The 19,692-nt window shown below is 42.8% G+C and overlaps 1 protein-coding gene and 1 non-coding gene across 3 annotated transcripts; both read right to left on the bottom strand.

Moving 5' to 3' along the window:
* Positions 1–1,423: 1,423 nt before the first annotated feature.
* Positions 1,424–8,295, bottom strand: LOC132765148 (zinc finger protein 420-like). 2 transcript variants are annotated; one of them, XM_067463353.1, is made up of 4 exons: positions 8,191–8,295; positions 6,788–6,859; positions 5,559–5,672; positions 1,424–3,954 (listed from the first exon to the last, which is right to left on the bottom strand). In XM_067463353.1, exons 1-4 carry the CDS (start codon positions 8,222–8,224, stop codon positions 1,676–1,678), a joined length of 2,499 nt encoding a protein of 832 aa, XP_067319454.1. In that variant the 5' UTR covers positions 8,225–8,295; the 3' UTR covers positions 1,424–1,675. The 2 variants fall into 2 exon arrangements, with proteins under 2 accessions (XP_067319454.1, XP_067319455.1); XM_067463354.1 differs by having other exon boundaries at positions 6,788–6,856.
* A 10,067-nt stretch (positions 8,296–18,362) lies between these two features.
* TRNAY-GUA (transfer RNA tyrosine (anticodon GUA)) lies at positions 18,363–18,451 on the bottom strand. Its single transcript is given in 2 exon segments — positions 18,363–18,398; positions 18,415–18,451. It is a non-coding gene; the product is annotated as a tRNA-Tyr (tRNA).
* Between the last annotated feature and the right edge of the window lie 1,241 nt (positions 18,452–19,692).

Below are 19,692 nucleotides of genomic sequence, written 5' to 3'. Positions count from 1 at the left end.
GTACGGCTCCAGCGGGAAAGTAACAACACTCCATGCAGTCATGCCGGCCACATGACCTTGGAGGTGTCTACGGACAACGCTGGCTCTTTGGCTTAGAAATGGAGATGAGCACCAACCCACATAGTTGGACACAACTGGACTTAATGTCAGGGGAAAATCTTTACCTACCTTATTGCAAGTGGAGTTTCATGCCTAAATGGTGAAACACTGGCATGTTATAGTCTGGAGAAAGTGTGAGATGATAATGTGTAGGGACTTAGAATACATTCCAAGTTGTTGTGTGCCTTCAAGTTGTTCCCATTTACGGCAACTCTTATCATGGGGTTTTCTTGGCAAGATGTATTCCAAAGAGGGTTTGCCATTGGTTTGTTGTGAGTTTTCCGGGCTGTATGGCCATATTCTAGAAGCATTCTCTCCTGACTATTTGCCTGCAACTATGGCAGGCTTCCTCAGAGGTTGTGAGGTCTTGCCATTGGGTTTGCCATTGCCTTCCTCTGAGGCTGAAGGAGTGTGACTTGTCCAAGCTTACCCAATCTTTTTTCATGGACAAAGGGGGATTTGTACCCTCGTCTCTTGAGTTGTAGTTCAACAATAAAACCATGCCAACTCAATATATATTGTATCCAGGGACATAAAATTCGATAATTGTGCTGTATATGTGTCATTTGGTATCAATTGGTAGGAGATTTATAATTATTTCCTGTACTGTATCCCCTTTTTAAAAGACTTTCAGAAGCAGATTTCTGAAAGATCTTTAAATGTCCTTTTTGAACTGTTGCCACTTGAAGTAGAGTAAATATATTTAAAACAAAATGTGATTGTGAATATCTGCATTACAGGGTGTTGGTCTACTAGATGATCCTTGGGTCGCTTCCGACTCTTAAAACAGGTAAGAGGGACCAATGCTGCTTGGGTAGTGTATATATCAGTCTTCAGGGCAGTGGACCATGGATACATTAGCTTGAGGATTCTGTGGCCCATTCATATTCCACCTGGGATTATACAACTTGCATCCCCAAAATCATTGTAGTTCAAAATTATGTAGGAAGTTTTCTCAAGATGCATCTAAACAGTAGAATTAATCAAATTTGACACCACTTTTGGCTGCCATAGCTCCCCTGGTAGCTCAATGCTATAGAGTTGTCATTTCACAAGGTCCGTAGCCTTCTTTGCCAAAGAATGTGAGTGTCTCACCAAACTCCAAATTTCCAAAATTGGTAGGACTGATCCATGGCAATTAAAATGGTGTCAAACTTTACTAATTCTGCCTCCTCAGAAGATTGGATTCATATACAATACGCATTCTTCTCAGGGCTTAGAAAATTGCCCTTTTTTCTTTCTTTTTTTCTTTTTGACGGGGTATAACTCCTCATGATCCCATTAAGGGGGGTACTGGGAACCGTAGTCGAATAACAATAACACATTAAGTTTCTAAAGCTCTGTTTCTTCAGAGTCACATTCTAGCTTTCTTTTTATGCGAATCACAGAACAACAAAGGACCCCACCCAGTTCACACCCACTCAATTATGTCCTTTCTCCACCTCTCAGACCCAGTTCTGAAGTGGAATCACCCCACAAACAAGCTGCGCCATGTGCTTTTCCAGAATGGTTGGGTTAGTTCTCTGTCTCCATTCTGAGGCCAGTCCAGTTCACCCTGCCAAATCTGACGATTTAGTTAAGATGTTGGGGGAGGCTGTGGCCACCCTTCTTGCATGAGAGTGGACACCCAGCCGGAGCTGCTTTCTCCCAATCTCCATGTCTCTGGAGGCAGGAACCCCTTCATGCTCCATCCCCTTAACCCCGCAGGTGGGGCAGGATTGGGCATAATGGGGGTGTGGAAAGGACTTGGCGCCTCAGACCACATGGAAGCAACTGAAGGGTTGCCACTCCTGTCTGCCTCACTCCACCAAGGTGGCATGAGAGAAAGCGGGGGCTCGGGGATACCAGAAACCATTTCCTTGGGGAGCCTGGATTGAGAGGAAGAGGAGTAATCCCCTCCTTTCCCTCCGTCAGTTGCTCCTCGCATGCTTCCCTTTGGGGTACGGTCAGTAGTATGAGTGCGCTGGTGGCGGTTGCGATGGGAGCTGCGGCTGAAACATTTCCCGCATTCAGGACACTGATAGGGTTTCTCTCCTGTGTGGACCCTCTGGTGCCTCTCCAGGTGGGAGACGAAGCCAAAACTCTTCCCACATACAGTGCATTCATAAGGTTTTTCACCCCGGTGGGTCCTTTGGTGTGTGAGCAGCTGAGCACTAGCCACAAAGCGTTTCCCGCATTCCTTGCACTTGTGGGGCTTCCCGCTTGAATGGGTCCGCTGGTGCTGGAGGAGGGTGGAGCTGACACTGAAGCTCTTGCCGCACTCGTTACAGCGGTAAGGCTTCTCCCCAGTATGGATCCTCCGGTGGCGATCCAGGTGGGAGCTAACACTAAAGCTTTTCCCACAGTCACTGCAAGCGTAGGGCTTCTCCCCTGTGTGGATTCGTTGGTGCCTTTCCAAGTGGGAGCTCCAGCTGAAACTCTTTCCACAGTCGGGGCACCGATAGCGCTTGCTCTCAGCCACATGGGATTTCTGGTGCTTGACCAGGGATGCCAGCTCCCCATAAGTTTTCCCGCATTCTGTGCACTTGTGGGGGCGGTCAGGAGAATGCACCCGTTGGTGCCTCTCCAAGTGTGAGCTAACACTGAAGGCTTTGCCACACTCATTACAGCTGTATGGCTTCTCACCTGTGTGGATCCTTTTATGCTTGATGAGGGCTGAACACCAGCTGAATTTCTTTCCACACTCTGGGCACTGATAAGGCCTTTCTCCTGTGTGGATCCTCTGATGCTTCACCAGTGACGAGCTCTGGCCAAAACCTTTTCCGCAGTTGGGACATTTATAGGGTTTCTTGCTACAAGCTGGTGGTGACGGTGGAGGCAGGGGCAGAGCGGCAACCCGTTTGCGGCTACATTCAGCACATTTTGTGGGGTCCCTTGCCCCACTTGGGGAGGCCTGCAGGTGCTGGAGGGTGGCTGCACTGAGGTAGAAATTTTTGCCACAATCAATGCATTGCTGTGGCTTCTCACCAGTGTGGATTCTCTGGTGCCGGTACAGATGGGAGCTACGGCTAAAGCTCTTTCCACAGTCATTGCACTGATAGGGTCTCTCTCCTGTGTGGATTCGCTGGTGCCTCTCCAGGTGAGAAGTGAAGCTGAAACTCTTCCCACAGTCGGGACACTCATATGGCTTTTGGCCCAGGTGTTTCCTCTGATGAGCTGTGAGGTTGGCACTGAGGTTAAAGCCTTTGCCGCAGTCCTCACACTGGTAGGGCTTGTCGTTTGTGTGAGTCCTCTGGTGCTGAACCAAGGTCGAGCTGACGGTGAAGCTTTTCCCACATTCAGTGCACTGGTACGGCTTCTCCCCCGTGTGGATCCGACGGTGCCTCTCCAGGTGTGACCCTACACTGAATGCCTTGCCACACTCCTTGCACTCGTAAGGTTTCTCCCCTGTGTGGATCCGTCGGTGCCTCTCCAGGTGGGAGGTCCAGCTGAAGCTCTTCCCACAGTCCTCACATTTGTAGGGCTTGTCACCAACGTGAGACTTGCGGTGCTTGGCCAGGGCCTCAGGTTCAGAGAAGCTCTTCTCGCACTCATCACACTTGTGGGGCCTCTCATCCAGGTGGAGCCTCTGGTGCCGCAGAAGGTTGGATTTTTGGCTGAAGCTTTTGCCACACTCGGCACAATGGTGGCTTCTGTCACCTCCTTGTGGTTTTCCGGGAGGCAACAGGTTTTTGGATGTATTCAATGCCTGAAGTTGTTCCTTTGCTTCTATTGTAGAACATTTCGGTATTGTCCCTGTTAATTTGCTCCCTCCTTCAACCAAGTTCTCCTCTGAAGTCCCTCCTGTCAGTTGATCTGCCTTGCTGAGTATTCCTTGCTGAGGGATATCTTCATTCTTCCTTCCCAGCTCATTACCTGAAGAGAGAAAACAATTGAGACCTGAGTTGACTTCAATTTCTTTTTCTACAGTGAACTTACTGGAAGATAGTTACTATTTTCCCATTTCTTGTTGCTGGCATGTTTCAGAGATGGGAAAACATACTTTTCGTGAACTACCACTCATAATATTCCTCAGACCAGCGTGGAAATTGTAGCCAAAAAAAGTAAATGTCACAAACTCTGTCACTTGCGCCCCCGGGCTGAGTCGCCCCGGGCTGAGAACAGCGGTATATAAGCAAAGTAAACAAAGTAAATAAACTTGCATTATCAGAAGGAGCTTTGTAAAGTTACTTTTTCTTTTGGTGTCACCCTTTTATATGACTTCCATGATATTCTCCTCCCCTTTCAAACACTTACTGAAGTAGAAAACAACCTGTGCTTCTTTGAGTGATATGGGTTGAGAATCCTTCATCTGGAATTCCAAAATCTGAACTACTTCAAAATCATCCACATAGATGTCTGAAATAGTTATGCCTTTGCTTTTTGGTTGGTTCAATGTGCAAATACTCTGTTTCATGCTTAAAACTATTTAAATATTGTATAAAATTACCTGCAGGCTATATGTACAAAGTGTTTATGAAACATCAACGGATTTTCAGTTTAGACTTGGGTCTCATTACCAAGATATATCATCATGAAAGGTAAAGATATGATATCCATGTATAAATATGTGAGAGGAAGTCACAGGGAGGAAGGAGCAAGCTTGTTTTCTGCTTCCTTGGAGACTAGGACGTGGAACAATGGCTTCGAACTACAAGAGAGGAGATTCCATCTGAACAGGAGGAAGAACTTTCTGATTGTGAGAGCCGTTCAGCAGTGGAACTCTCTGCCGCGGAGTGTGGTGGAGCCTCCTTTTAAACAGAGGCTGGATGGCCATCTGCCAGGGGTAATTTGAATGGAACATTCCTGCTTCTTGGCAGGGGGTTGGACTGGATGGCCCATGAAGTCTCTTCCAACTCTTTGATTCTATGATTCTATGAAAGGTTTCCCCTTGACATTAAGTCTAGTTGAGTCCAACTCTAGGGGGTGCTGCTCATCTCTGTTTCTAAGCTGAAGAGCCAGCATTGTCCGTAGACACCTCCAAGGTCATGTGGCCGGCATGACTGCATGGAGTGCCATTACCTTCCCGCTGAAGCAGTACCTTTTGATCTAATCACATTTGCGTTTTTCCAAACTGCTTGGTTGGCAGAATCTGAGTTTAACAACGGAGCTCACGCCATCCTGCAGATTCGAACCACTGACCTTCAGGTCAGCGAGTTCTGCAGCTTAGCGGTTTAACCTGCTGCACCACTGTGTACAACTATGTAATTACAAGTACTCAATAATAATAATAATAATAATAATAATAATAATAATAATCTGAAACCCAAAACACTTCAGGTCCCAAGCATTTCAGGTAAGGGGTACTCATCCTGTACCAATGTAAAATCCCTATTTTAAGGATGTAATTAATGTACTGCAGTGGTGTTTTAACAAGAAACCTTTTTTGTATTTTTCTCTTTAACATTTTATCTTGTTGTAAGGTACACTGAATTCTGTTCCTGATGAAAATTCAGGATATAAAGGGAAAGGTTTTTTACCTGGTTGAGTAGCAGCTGACCCTTCTATTCCCAAAGAATCCTGAAGGTCAGGAGCCCATGGGTTTTCCCCTCTGTCCACCCAGGACAGCAGGTCAGGTTTGGAAAGTGGAAATCCTGTTGATCAGAGAAAACAAATTTTAAACTTCCGTACCTGGAAGAATATTCAATCCCTCTCCACAGTTATAGTACTTCCTTTTGAGTCAGCAGTGGACAGCAGTGCTCCTCTAGATATTCTTGGACCAAAACACCCATTATAATTGCTGATATAATATATTACATGTAGAAGCCCTTAGCTGTCCACCTATATACAGCAGGTCATTACAGTTTGCTGGAGTTTGGTCCCAGGACATCCCATGGATACTAAAATCTGTGGATGCTCAAGTCCCATTGTATAGAGAGGCATAGCAAAATGCCATCCCTTATATAAAATGAATGCCAGCAAGTTGGAGGATCTGTGAAACGACAGGAGGCTACAGCAGGCTATGCCTAAACATTCATGTAGTGGGTTGCTGTGAGTTTTCCAGGCTGTATGGCCATCTTTCAGAAGCATTCTCTCCTGACGTTTCACCCACATCTATGGCAGGCATTCTCAGAGGTTGTGAGGTCTGTTGGAAACTAGGCAAGTGGGGTTATATATCTATTGAATGTCCAGGGTGGGAGAAAGAACTCTTATCTGTTTGAGGCACGTGTGAATATTATTGCAATTGGCCACCACATACACACGACAGTTCTTTCTCTCACCCTGGACATTCCACAGATATATAAACTCCACCTGCCTAGTTTCCAACAGACCTCACAACCTCTGAGGATGCCTACTATGGAAACGTCAGGAGAGAATGCTTCTGGAACATGGCCATATAGTCCGGAAAACTCACATCAACCCAGTGATTCCTGCCGTGAAAGCCTTTGATAACACATTCATGTAGCGCTTAGTGAGTGACAAAATCAAGGTATGTGTTTTGGACTAGACAGGCCTTCAGTCTGATTTAACAAGGCTGGATCTTACCTATTTTGATAAACAAATCTGTAAATAAATAAACACATTCCTGTATAACCAGGTTGTACACATTTTCCAAATACTCCCAAGCATTTCAAAAGAAAATCTTTCAAAAATTAAAAGCCAGCTTTGCAGATTCAGAATGTGAGTTTCTTGTTTGTACTGATGACGCTAATAAGATACCATTTCAGTTTTGTTTTAAGTGAAGCACAGTCACACGGGTGACTTGTACCTGATGCCAGTCCTCTCCGGTGGGACTCGGCCAGAGCAGTGATCCGGGGCAAGCTGATGGCCATCTCTTCTGCTAACAGAAAAGAGTTGAGAAGATACGATTAGAATACAAAGCAGGCTGGTGAGATTTGTTTGCTTCAAAGCTGTAGACATCACTGTCTTTCTGACACTGTTCTAAACCATTATCTTGGGGAGCTGTTGGCCTCTGTTGGTTTCTGTCAAGAGTTGACAACCTCAATAAATCCAGAGGCCGATTTTGAAAAATGCATGTTTTGACTGATGTACCATTAAAGTCCTTTTGGGGAAGACTAAAGCTGATCACAGTGGTTCATTCATAAATTGCCTTCCAATTAGACCACTGAAGTGTTTCAGATTAGATCAGAAACTACAACTAGTAGCTCAAAAGTAATGGCTAGACTATTGTCGAGTCTGCATTTTGTTGTTGCTGCCTTCAAGTCAACTTTGACATATGGGAGACCTCTACACTCAAGAAGTAATGCAGTTTGACACCACTTTAATTGCCATGGCTAAATGCTATGGGAATCATGGGAATAGTCATTTTACAAGATATTTAGCTTTCTCTGCTAAGAATGCTGGAACCTCACCAAACTACAAATCCCAGGATTCGATAGCATTGAACCATGGCTATTAAAATTGTGTCAAACTGCGTTAGTTCTGCAATGTAGACACATCTCAAGTTGCACCATTCTCTTGCCGACCTCGAGCCCTAGCTTCCCACTTGATTGAGTCTACCCTCTTGAACACAGTTTTCCTTTTCTTCTACTGAAAAAGCCCTATGAGGAGCGGCTTAAAGAGCTGGGCATGTTTACCATGAAGAAGAGAAGGCTGAGAGGAAACATGATAGTCATATATAAGTATGTGAGGGGAAGTCACAGGGAGGAGGGAGCAAGCTTGTTTTCTGCTGCCCTGGAGACTAGGACGTGGAACAATGGCTTCAACCTACAGGAAAGGAGATTCCACCTGAACTTCCTGACTGTGAGAGCTGTTCACAGTGGAACTCTCTGCCTTGGAGTGTGGCAGAGAGGCTTCTTTGGAGACTTTTAAACAGAGGCTGGATGGCCATCTGTCAGGGGTGCTTTGAATGCAATTTTCCTACTTCTTGGCAGGGGGTTGGACTGGATGGCCCATGAGGTCTCTTCCAACTGCCCTTCACGCTGCAAACATTATTATCTTTTTTTTAAGCGAACGATCTCTTCTCGTGATATAGCCAAAGTATAACAGCCTCAATTTAGTCCTCTTGGCTTCCAGAGCATGTATTTAAAGGGCTGCCTAATGCCAGTCTTTCAGGAACTAGGTTGGATTCCAATGTGCTTCTAGCCCTGCAACTTACCTTTTATTTGGTTCAATACCCAACAATATCTACGATCAGTGACAGGTCCTTACCCAAAGAGATTAGTGTCTCATAATTCTCCTGCATGATATTCCATTAGAGAACCCTCGAGCCGGAAGTTGGGTATGTTCATGAAATTCAGCTTCTACCTTGTGAACCTCTGGGAGGAAAAGAATATTTGGGGGTTAATTACCTCTGGTCTGGGAGTTGTAGTTCACCCTTATCCAGACAGCACTGACTGCACCCGACGACGGATTTGGACCAAACCTGGCACACAGACCCAACATGCCCAGCTTTGAATACTGATGGGGTTTGGGGTGATTGGCCCATGATTTTGGGAATTGCAGTTCACCCACATCCTTATGCATTTTCTAATGGGAGCAGTCATAAAAAACAATAGGAAAGTCTGGCTTTTTTCTAAGAAACACAGCTAAAAATTACCAAACTGATATTACCTAACACCCCAAAACAAACTGTGCCTTTTTCAAAAAATCCATGCCAACATAACAGACTGGAGGGGTTTGGGGAGAATGACCTGTCCGCACGGGAATTGTAGTTCACCCTGCATCCAGCGATATTACCAAACTTCCCAAAAGAAACAATGCCTTTCTCAAGTCACCCAGGCATCGCCGGTTGGGTTCCCAAGCTAGAATAGTAACAACAGCAGCAACAACAACAACAAACACCTATACACACACACACATCCATTAGTTTTAAAAGAGGATTCCTTGCTTCAATTTGATCAGTTCCTCCATATTTTAATTTTTTTTCCTTCTAGCTGAAAACCAGCCAATTTCAGTGGGCTCATGGTTAACCGGAACTTGGGCAACTAGAAACCAGAAATATCAAGCAACTGGCAAAAAATGCCAAATAAATAATTCTTTAAATTAAAAAAGCTGTTTTTATATTACAGTAAAAACTGTGTTACATTAAGTTTATTTGTTTTTAATTCCTGTATTTCAATACTCATTACAAGTCAATACAGAATGTATGGGATATAGTATTAGTGAGGCTTCTTTTTAAGCAACCAAAAGCTACAGTTATCTGGCAGCTACCAATCCTCAGGTGTTAACTTTGGCCCCTTCTACACTGCCATATGAAAACCAGATTATCTGCTTTAAACAGGATGATATGGCAGTGCAGACTCATATAATCCAATTTAAAGCTGGTAACAAAGATGGTCTGCTTTGATAATATGAATTCTACGGCAGTGTAGAAGGGGCCTGAGAGTCTACCACACATTTAATATTATTATTTATTTATTTAAGATATTTGCACCCCGCCTTTCTCCACATGCAGACCTAAGGCGGGTTACAACATGTAAACACACAATCCAAACGTTGAAATATAGATACAGAGGTAAACACATGGTAAGTGCATATATTCAATAAAATCAAATAACAACAACATACACACACACACACACATATATATATATATAACATTGGATTTTGGCATCCCTTTTGTCAGTTTCTCTGTAGTTGCTTTCAGTATTATTACGTCAACACAGACATTATGGTAAGGTATAGTATGGGGCTATAGCCCAGGTATGGGCAAACTTCAGCCCTCCAGGTGTTTTGGACTACAGCTCCCACAATTCCTAACAGTCGGTAGGCTGGGTTGTTGTAGGTTTTTTGGGCTATATGGCCATGTTCTAGAAGCATTCTCTCCTGACGTTTCACCTACATCTATGGCAAGCATAGATGGCTGTTAGGAATTGTAGGAGTTGTAGTCCAAAATACCTGGAGGGCCAGAGTTTGCCCATGCCTGGGCTATAGCATTAGTTAAGCCTATTTTTAATAGTAACTCTCAAGCAACCAGAAACTACATTTATCCGACACCAACCAATCAAAACATGTGCACCTTATGTTTAGCAAGTTATTTACTTCTGCTTGTTTTCACATCACAAAGATTCCATTATCTTGAGGCTGAATCTTGCAAGTCATTTGAGCTTACATCTTGCAGATCTTGAGCCTGCAAGGAAGCATAAAGCATCTGTTTAGTGGGCATTTGCAGAGACAACCCAAATCACCCCCCTTTCCATTATAATAACCTTTGTATGTCCATCCCCTGTCATGCTCAAATGCATTGCCTCTAGCATCAATGGCGAAGTGACAGGCCAGAACAGCTCCCCACCTTGGTTCGGCAAAGATGGGGGGTGGCAAAGGTCTCCCCAATGCTGCCATGGGCCCCAGCCTTTGCTGCAGGAGGAGCACATCTATCTTGGTCCTTTTGCTAAGGCTGCATCCGAGTCACCCAGGAAGCTCAAAGCCAGATGCCCGGAGCAGAGGAAACATCCACAGAGGAGAGAGCAGGGCTATTTCCCCTCTCCTCCTCCTTCCTAAAGCGATACCCAGGGCCCTCTGGCGGCTGCAGGAGACCAAGCCTCCCAGATGTGCAAGAGAGGAAGGAAGGAAGAAAGGATGCAGCTACACCCAGGCATGGGCAAACTTCGGCCCTCCAGATGTTTTGGACTTCAATTCTCACAATTCCTAGCATCCAGGAGGGGAGGCACCGGGTGTTTAGAGCTGCTTAGGAGGGGTATGGCCAGAAAAAAGGTTGGGAACCACTTATCTACACTGTAGAATCAATGCAGTCCAATGCTACATTAACCTCCATGGCTGAATGCCTTGGCATCCCAGGAGTTGTAGTTTTACAAGGTTTTTCACCTTCTCTGCCAAAGGGTATTTGCTGGTGTCTCACCAAACTACAGGAATATGAATAAGACTCAGGCTCTTTCCACACAATTGTATGAAATCCCACGTTATCTACTTTGAACTGAAATATATGGCAGCGTGGACTCAGATAATCCAGTGCAAAGCAGATATTGTGGGATTTTCTGCCGTGATATTCTGGGTTATATGGCTGTGTGGAAGGGCCCTGACTCAAAGGAGTTTTGTGTCTCAGTGGAGGATCGAACCCATGATATCCATATCCAAGGGTGCGTCTATGCTGTAGAATAAATGCGATTTAATAATAATAATAATAATAATAATAATAATAATAATAATAAATTTTATTTCTACCCCGCCACCGTCTCCCCGATGGGGTCTCGGAGCGGCTTACATGGGGCCAAGCCCGGACAATAAAATCAAAGCATATACATCAGACAACAACATTATCAAAATGACATTAAAATAATAATAAAATAATAATAGTAATAATAAAATAAAATAAAAATTCCAATAGACACAATCACAATAGAGATGACAATGGGCGGGCCACATATTCCAAATTAAAAAAACAATTAACAGATTTGATGCCACTTTAACCACTATGCTAAATGTTATGGAATAATAGGAGTTGTAGTTTTATAAGGTTTCCATGGCTGAGTAGGAATTTGGATCCTGATATATCCAGAGTCATCGTCCAACTCTCAAACAAGATTTTAAGCCTACAGCTCGCTTATTATTATTTGAAACACAAGATTAGTGTTTCAAATAACAAGGTCACTATGCTGGTTGTTGTATTGGATCACACGTTGGACACTTCCCAAGTGGGTTGTTGTAGGTTTTTCGGGCTATATGGCCATGTTCTAGAGGCATTCTCTCCTGATGTTTCACCTGCATCTATGGCAAGCATCCTCAGAGGTTGTGAGGTCCCTTGGGAGGTACAAGACACTTGGGAAGTATGAGACACTTCCCAAGTGTCTTGTACTATGATGTATAGGCAAATAATGCATGCAGATCCCAGTAGGGTGGCCTTTTGCAGCTGTCAGTTGTTGTTGTTGTTATCTACTATTATTATCTACTATTATTATCTACAGCTAGTTTTACATATATACTGTTGTTTTAAAATTGTTTTATTTTAATTTTATATTATATGTGTTGACAGGGGTTGTTGCTATAATTTTATGTGACTTGTTTTTGTTTTTACCTGTTGTATGTTTTATATGCACCCTGGAGTGCCTTTGTAAGCCGCCCTGAGTCCTTTCAGGGAAATGGTGACGGGATATAATAATAATAATAATAATAATAATAATAATAATAATAATAATAATAATAATGGTGGTCCCAGTGGTCATTGGTGCACTGGGTGCCATGCCAAAAGATCTCAGCGGCATTTGGAAACAATAAACATCGACAAAATCACGATCTATCAACTGCAAACGGCCACCTTACTTGGATCTGCACACATCATTCGAAAATACATCACACAGTCCTAGACGCTTGGGAAGTGTTCGATTTGTGATTTTGATACGAAATCCAGCATATAGATCTTGTTTGCTGTGACATACTGTGCTTTTGTGTCAATAATAATAATAATTAGATACACAACAAGATTGGTACACAGCAAACAAGATTACTGTGCAAGCTTTTGTATTGGATCACACGTCGGACACTTCCCAAATGTCTAGGATTGTGTGATGTATTGGCAAACAATGCATGCAGATCCGAGTAGGGTGGTCTTTTGCAACTGACAGGTGGTGATTTGTTAGCGTCCCCCCCTTTTTTTTTTATTACATGCAGGCCAAGGTCTTTATGCACTACACCCAGTGTGCTGATCACCACTGGAACCACCTTTACTGGCTTGTGCCAGAGTCCTTGCGGATCAATCTTTAAATCCTCATATCGTGTTAGCTTTTCCAGTTGCTTCTTGTCAAATCTGTTATCCCTTCTGGTTGCTTGGAAGGCTCTAAACAGACTGCGTTCTGGCACCACGAGATGCAGAGCCAACCTTAAAAAATGGGGCCACGACGTGGAATCCATAACGTGCGAGTATGGAGAAGAGCAAACCACAGACTACCTGCATTCCACAAATATATAAACCCCACTTGCCTAATTTCCAACAAACCTCACAACCTCTGAGGATACCTGCAATAGATGTGGGCGAAATGTCCACAGAGAATGCTTCTGGAACATGGCCATACAACCCGGAATACTCAAAGCAACCCAAAAACATGTATGTTCTTCCACTGCAATTGTACACTTTGCCACTAGATGTCTCTTAGAGCTCACTGCTCATCTAAAGATGATGCAGCAGTAGATCAAGGGTGCATCTCTATGCAGTAGAGCAGTGGTTCTCAACCTTCCTAATGCCATGTCCCCTTAATACATGAATCGCCATGTAAACAATGATCTGCAGGATGTATTTTCATTCACTGGAGCAAATTTGGCACAAATACCCGGTGTGCACAAATTTAAATACTGGTGGGGTTGGCGGGGGGATTGATTTTGTCATTTGGGAGTTGTAGTTGCTGGGATTTATAGTTAACATGTAAACAAAGATCATTCTGAACCCCACCAACAATGGAATTGAACCAAAGTTGGCACTCAGGACACCCATAATCAACAGAAAATACTGGAAGGGTTTGGTGGGCATTGACCTTGAGTTTGGGAGTTGTAGTTCGCGTAGATCCAGAGAGCACTGTGGGCTCAAACAATGATGGATCTGTACCAAACTTGGCATGGATACTCAATATGCCCAAATGTGGACACTGATGGGGTTTGGGGAATATAGACTTTGACATTTGGGAGTTGTAGATACTGGGATTTATAGTTTACCTATAATCAAGGAGTGTTCTGAACCCCACCAATGAAAGAATTGGGCCAAACTTCCCACATGGAATCCCCATGACCAACAGAAAATACTGTGTTTTCTGATGGTCTTTGGTGACCTCTCTGACACCCCTTTGCGACCCCAGGTTGAGAAACACTGCAGTAGAGTGAATGCAGTTTGATACTTGTTTTGCCATGGCTCAGTACTATGGATTCACAGGAGTTGTAGTTTTACAAGGTCTTTAGCCTTCTCTGCCAAAGAGTGCTGGAGTCACACTACACTACAGATCTTAGGATTCTATAGCATTGAGCCATGACAGTTAAAGTGGAGTCAAACTGTATTAATTTCAGAGTATAGATACATTTTCTGAAGGTGGAGAAAATGAAAATGGCAGTACCCATGAGCCCTAACTAGCTTTGACAATGGGGAGGGATGATGGGACTTGCAGACCAACATATTGAAGAAATTGAAATATTCTGTGTTGTCAGCCAGAAGGAACATGATCACACACCAAAATAGGACTTGCTGTTAATCAGAGGTTATTGGCTTTTTGATGATGAAGACATTGAAATAGTTTGAGATTTACCATCAGAATGGAAACAGCAGTCCAAAAATCAGAAGAAAGCTATTACCTGGAAACTAGTGTAGATGAGATCATGAAGTATCTCGCTGCCTAAATACTTTGGATTGTCAATTTTAATGTTTTCTGATTTTCCAAGTTTTTTTTTTTAAAAAAATAGTGTTTTAAAAAAAACACTATTTAAACACTATTTCACCTTGGAGCTTTTAGGAGGATTAAAAGCCTGGACAACATACATGTTTACTAAACAAATATGCATTAAAATTAAGAAATAGTATTTTATCTGCTTCGATAGTTGGTTCACCATAATCAGGGATTCAACTACCCATGGCTTAGGGAAATACATATATAGTAGGAAAACACAAACCTTGATTTTGTGATTGTGTATAAGGAAGGGGATACCATTTTATTACACCGCTAGCCATCCCCTGCCACGCGTTGCTGTGGCTCAGTCTGTGTATATGTCTTTTATGTGTGTGTGTGTATATATATTTGTGTATATGTGTATATATGTGTGTTTGCATGTATATGTGTGTGTGTGTGTGTGTGTGTGTGTGGTTTCGCACATGCATTGTAATGTATTTTTTATTTTTGGGATTTTTAATCTCTTCCGCTGTGTTTTTCAGTGTTTTATGAGTGATGGTCACTTGTTGGCCTTACAGATATATTGTGTCCAAATTTGGTGTCAATCAGTCCAGTGGTTTTTGAGTTATGTGAATTCCACAAACAAACATTACATTTTTATTTATATAGATTGTTGGGCAGTTGCATTTCTTTCAGAGAGGAACAGCTGGGAAGAGGAGAAAAAGTAGGAGTTAAGTCACAAATCTTTTAAAAGTCCTCCTCCTCCCTTCCAATTTGATAAAGCTGGACCATTTCATGCCAGGATTTGCAGTTGTAAGAAAAATAGCTAAAACTTATCAGCCTGAGAGTGCAGTATTGTAAAAGGTTATTTGGCTCAATGGTGCATTTTGTTTGCCAGGAGTAGTAGTTCTTGGTTTGGGAAGCATATTATATTGCCTTTGGCCCTTCTCCCATCTCCTTTGGAGGTGAACATTTGCGAAATCCAATGAGAATAAATCATGGATTCAGTTTGAGAATAAATCACAGCCATAGGGAGTTGCCACATGTTTCTTTGGGGCGTGTCTTCATGTGCAAGCGACTTTGGACACACCATGGATTTCCAAAACCTTTGCAACTCCATGTAAACAGATGGGTGGGTTTAATTGCTCATTTTGCAGCCAGGAAAATAACTTTCTCTCCATTCCAAATATGCTTTACACCAAGGTACCATCGACACTGCCATATAAAATCCTGATTATCTGCTTTGAACTGGATTATATGGCGATATAGACTCATAAAATCCAATTCAAAGTAGATAATCTGGATTATATGGCAGTGTAAATCCAGAGCCCTTTCGCACAGTCATATAACCCAGAATATTTATGTGAAAAATCCCGTTGATGTTGGTTCTATTGTTTTTACTGTGGTTTACTGTGGTTTTATATTGTTTTAATGCTTAATCTGTATTTTGCTATTATGTGTACTGACTTGTTATAAACCTCCTTGAGTCGCTGATTGACTGAGAAAGGCAGTATACAAATATAGTATACAACTACAAGTATTAGCAGTGAACAATCTTGCAGCTTCAAAGCCTGGCTGCTTCTTACCTGGGGGAATCCTTTTTTGGGAGGTGTTAGCTGGCCTTAATTGTTTCATGTCTGGAAACAAGGTGTTCTCCTTTATTTACTGTCCTAATTTTAAAGTTTTTTTAATACTGGTAGCCAGGTTTTGAAAGCAGCCAGGCTATGAAGCTGCAAGGCTATTAAATACCAATCAAGGTGGCCAATTGCAACATTCATATCTGCCTCAAATAGGCAAGAGTTCTTTCTCCCACCCTGGACATTCCACAGATATATAAACTCCATTTGCCTAGCTTCCAACCTCTGATGATGTTTACCATTGATGTGGGTGAAATCTCAGGAGAGAATGCTTCTAGAACATGGACATACAGCCTGGAAAACTCACAGCAACCCAGTGATTCCAGTCATGAAAGCCTTCAACAACACAATGTAATTCCTTGCTTGCAGACTCACAGTCTAAAATTAGGCAGGAAGTAATAGATTTACTACTCGAACTTGAGTTGGTTTGAAATTGAGTCCTATTGTGTCAATTATTTTAGGCCCCAGGTAAATGTGCACAGGAAGTGTAGCTATGAAAAATAAGCATAATTGCTTTGCTAGGACAGGCCACAGCTTGGGGCTTCCTTCCTGTAATCTCTTTTATCAGCAGCTGGATGCTTCTGGGTGCTTGAAAACAGCATAAATAGCTAAAATATAGGGTGTGGAGGAAATAGGCCTTCCTGACTGTTAGGTCTGATTATAGTGTTTCCCTATTAGGGTTGCCAGATCTCAAGGGATGGCCTTGGGTCTCCAATTTTCATTGTATCTCTGGGCAGGACATGGGGGTGCGTATTCTCCCATTAAGGCAAGGGGAAAAGGCTGTGTGCAAAAATCTTTGGCTGACCTAATAGACTAGCAGTTTACTACTGTTTGCAATGCTAAAAGGATTTCTTGCCACAACTTGCAAAGCTTATCCAGGGAGACTATAGATTTACTACTTCAGTTTCTTCCTCTTCTTCCATGTTGTTATAGTACCAGGTCTCATGCTCTGCTCTGCTTCCACCTTCGGGTTAAATGCCCCTTCTCCCATCTTCCTGAATGAGAAAGAATAGAACAATAGGGTTGTTGTAGGTTTTCTGGCTATATGGTCATGTTCTAGAAGCATTCTCTCCTGACGTTTCACCTGCATCTATGGCAAGCATCCTCTGAGGTGCTTGCCATAGTTGCAGGTGAAACGTCTGTTCAGTGTCTTACAACCCACCTAATCTTCTGTGTGCCCAGGAGGGAGTTTCTGGTATCAGCCACTGATTGAGGATCTGGGTTTTAACCTGCCACTTTTGGACTCTCGCATGCTGAGGTGTTCCTGCGAGTGTCTCTGTAGATCTTCGGAATCTGTTTCTTGATTTAAGGTGTTAGCTTGCTGGCTGATATCTGATCAAGGGATGGCCCGGAGATGTCAATGTCTTGGTCCTTACATTACTGGATGTTACTTCCCAATGGATGTCAGGTGATGCAATGCCAGCTATACAGTATAGAACAGGGGTCCACAAACATTTTAAACAGAGGACCAGGTTAAAGTCCCTCAAACTGTTGGAGGGCCGCATTATAATTTGAAAATAATGAATGAATTCCTATGCACAGTGCACATATCTTATTTGTAGTGCAAAAACATTTAAAAATACAATAATTAAAATGAAGAACAATTTTAACAAATATAAAGTTATTGGTATTTCAATGGGAAGTGTGGGCCTGCTTTTGGCTGATGAGATAGCATTGTCGTTGTTGTTGTGTGCTTTCAAGTCGTTTCAGACTTAGGTTGACCCTGAGCGAGGGCCGGGTAAATGACCTTGGAGGGCCGTATCCGGCCCCCAGGCCTTAGTTTGAGGACCCCTGGTATAGAAAGTAAAGGTTTCTCCTGACATTAAGACTGGTTGTGTCTGACTCTTGGGGTGTGTGTGTGTGTGTGCTCATTTCCATTTCTAAGCCAAAGAGCCGATGTTGTCCGTAGATGCCTTCTAGGCCACGTGGCCAACATGACTGCATGGAGCTCTGTTACCTTCATGCAGAAGCAGGACTTATTGATCTACTCACATTTGCATGTGAGTATACTGTTATTTATGGGTTGCTGTAGGTTTTTTCGGGCTATATGGCCATGTTCTAGAGGCATTCTCTCCTGACGTTTCGCCTGCATCTATGGCAAGCATCCTCAGAGGATGCTTGCCATAGATGCAGGCAAAACGTCAGGAGAGAATACCTCTAGAACATGGCCATATAGCCTGAAAAAACCTACAACAACCCAGTGATTCTGGCCATGAAAGCCTTCGACAATATACTGTTATTTTATAACACTGTAAAATATTAGAATAGAAAAGAGATGATAGATTCTGTGTCCTTCTGCCCAAATTTCATGTTGATATTGACATTACAGGCTTATTTAAGCACAAACTCATTTTACTATCATGTATGGACACACCTGCTGGCACTGCGCTGTTTGCTGATTATTTTTGGCAACAAAAAAAACCTTTCCTTCGAGCCGGAGTCGAACCAGCGACCTAAGGATCACTTTAGTAGCACTACTACAGTCCTCCGCTCTACCAACTGAGCTATCGAAGGCATATGCCTGAGGTATGGTGTCACTCCTTTTAAGTTTGGGTGTGGCACTAGTTGGGTGTGAAGCTAAATGACTCTCCCTATAAAATTCTGAGTTACCAGAATACTTCCTTCACATCTGGTAAATGGAAGTGACAAAGGTTGGCTCCTTTGAGATATATGTCACTCTCAAAATATCACTTCCCAAAGGTCCCTTGGAAAAGTTTAGTGGCCACAGGGTAAGTTGGCAAGCTCTTTTATGGAATGGCAATTAAGCTATGAATTAGCAGACAGTTGTTCAGGCTTTCTCTTGGAAGTCAAAGACTTGGAGGAGAACACAAGGACCGTCCAATCCAATGCCTTTTAAATGCAGGAGTACACAATCAGAACACTCAAAACAGATGGCCATCCAGCTTGTGTATAAAAATCTTCAGGGAAGAAGACTTTTCTACTGCACTCTGGGGCAGCATACTCCATTGCTATCAAGAAGTTCCTAATAATATTTAGTTGGGATCTCTTTTCTTGCAGCTTGAATACATTGCTCCATGTCTTCGTCTCCAAAGCAGAAATATTTTTAGCTTAATTTGTAGGTTGTGTTACACTTTCAAATTCTTCATGCAAGTTGGATATTTTAAGATTTTTTTAAAAAAGAGAAAAAAAGAATTTGAGTTTGTAAAATTTCAAAAATTTCAAACTAAAAAAACATCTTGCCACGCCCCTAATATGACATTCTTTCAAACAGTTTATTTATTATTTATTTAATTATTTGCTGTATTTATACCCTGCCCTTCTCACTCCTTAGGAGACTCAGAGCAGCTTCCATATAGAGGCAGCAATTTGGTGCCAACATGAATATACATAAAATCAAATAAAAATACATTAAATTAATCGCTAAAACATATCAAACTTTAAAACCCCAGTGCCACAATATGAGGCCATTCCAATTGTCATTGTAGCATTCTGTATTCTCTTATTGCACTGTTACTGACCGAAAGCTTGGTCCCACAACCATGTCTTTAGCTTTTTCCTGAAGGTCTGGAAGGAGGAGGCTGATCTAATTTCACTAGGGAAGGAATTCCATAGCTGAGGGCCACCTCCAAGAAGGCCCTGTCTCTCATCTCCATCAGTTGCGTCTGTGAAGGGGGTGGGACCAAGAGCAGGGCCTCCCCAGACGATCTTAACCTTCTAACATGCTCATAGAGGGAGATACAATCATAGAATGATAGAGATGGAAGAGACCTCATGGGCCATCCAGTCCGACCTCC

Source organism: Anolis sagrei, chromosome 2 (assembly GCF_037176765.1).
Source record: "Anolis sagrei isolate rAnoSag1 chromosome 2, rAnoSag1.mat, whole genome shotgun sequence".
Lineage (NCBI taxonomy): Eukaryota > Metazoa > Chordata > Lepidosauria > Squamata > Dactyloidae > Anolis > Anolis sagrei.
The sequence above is the reverse complement of the archived record's forward strand: the minus strand, read 5'-3'. Positions and strand labels throughout refer to the sequence as shown.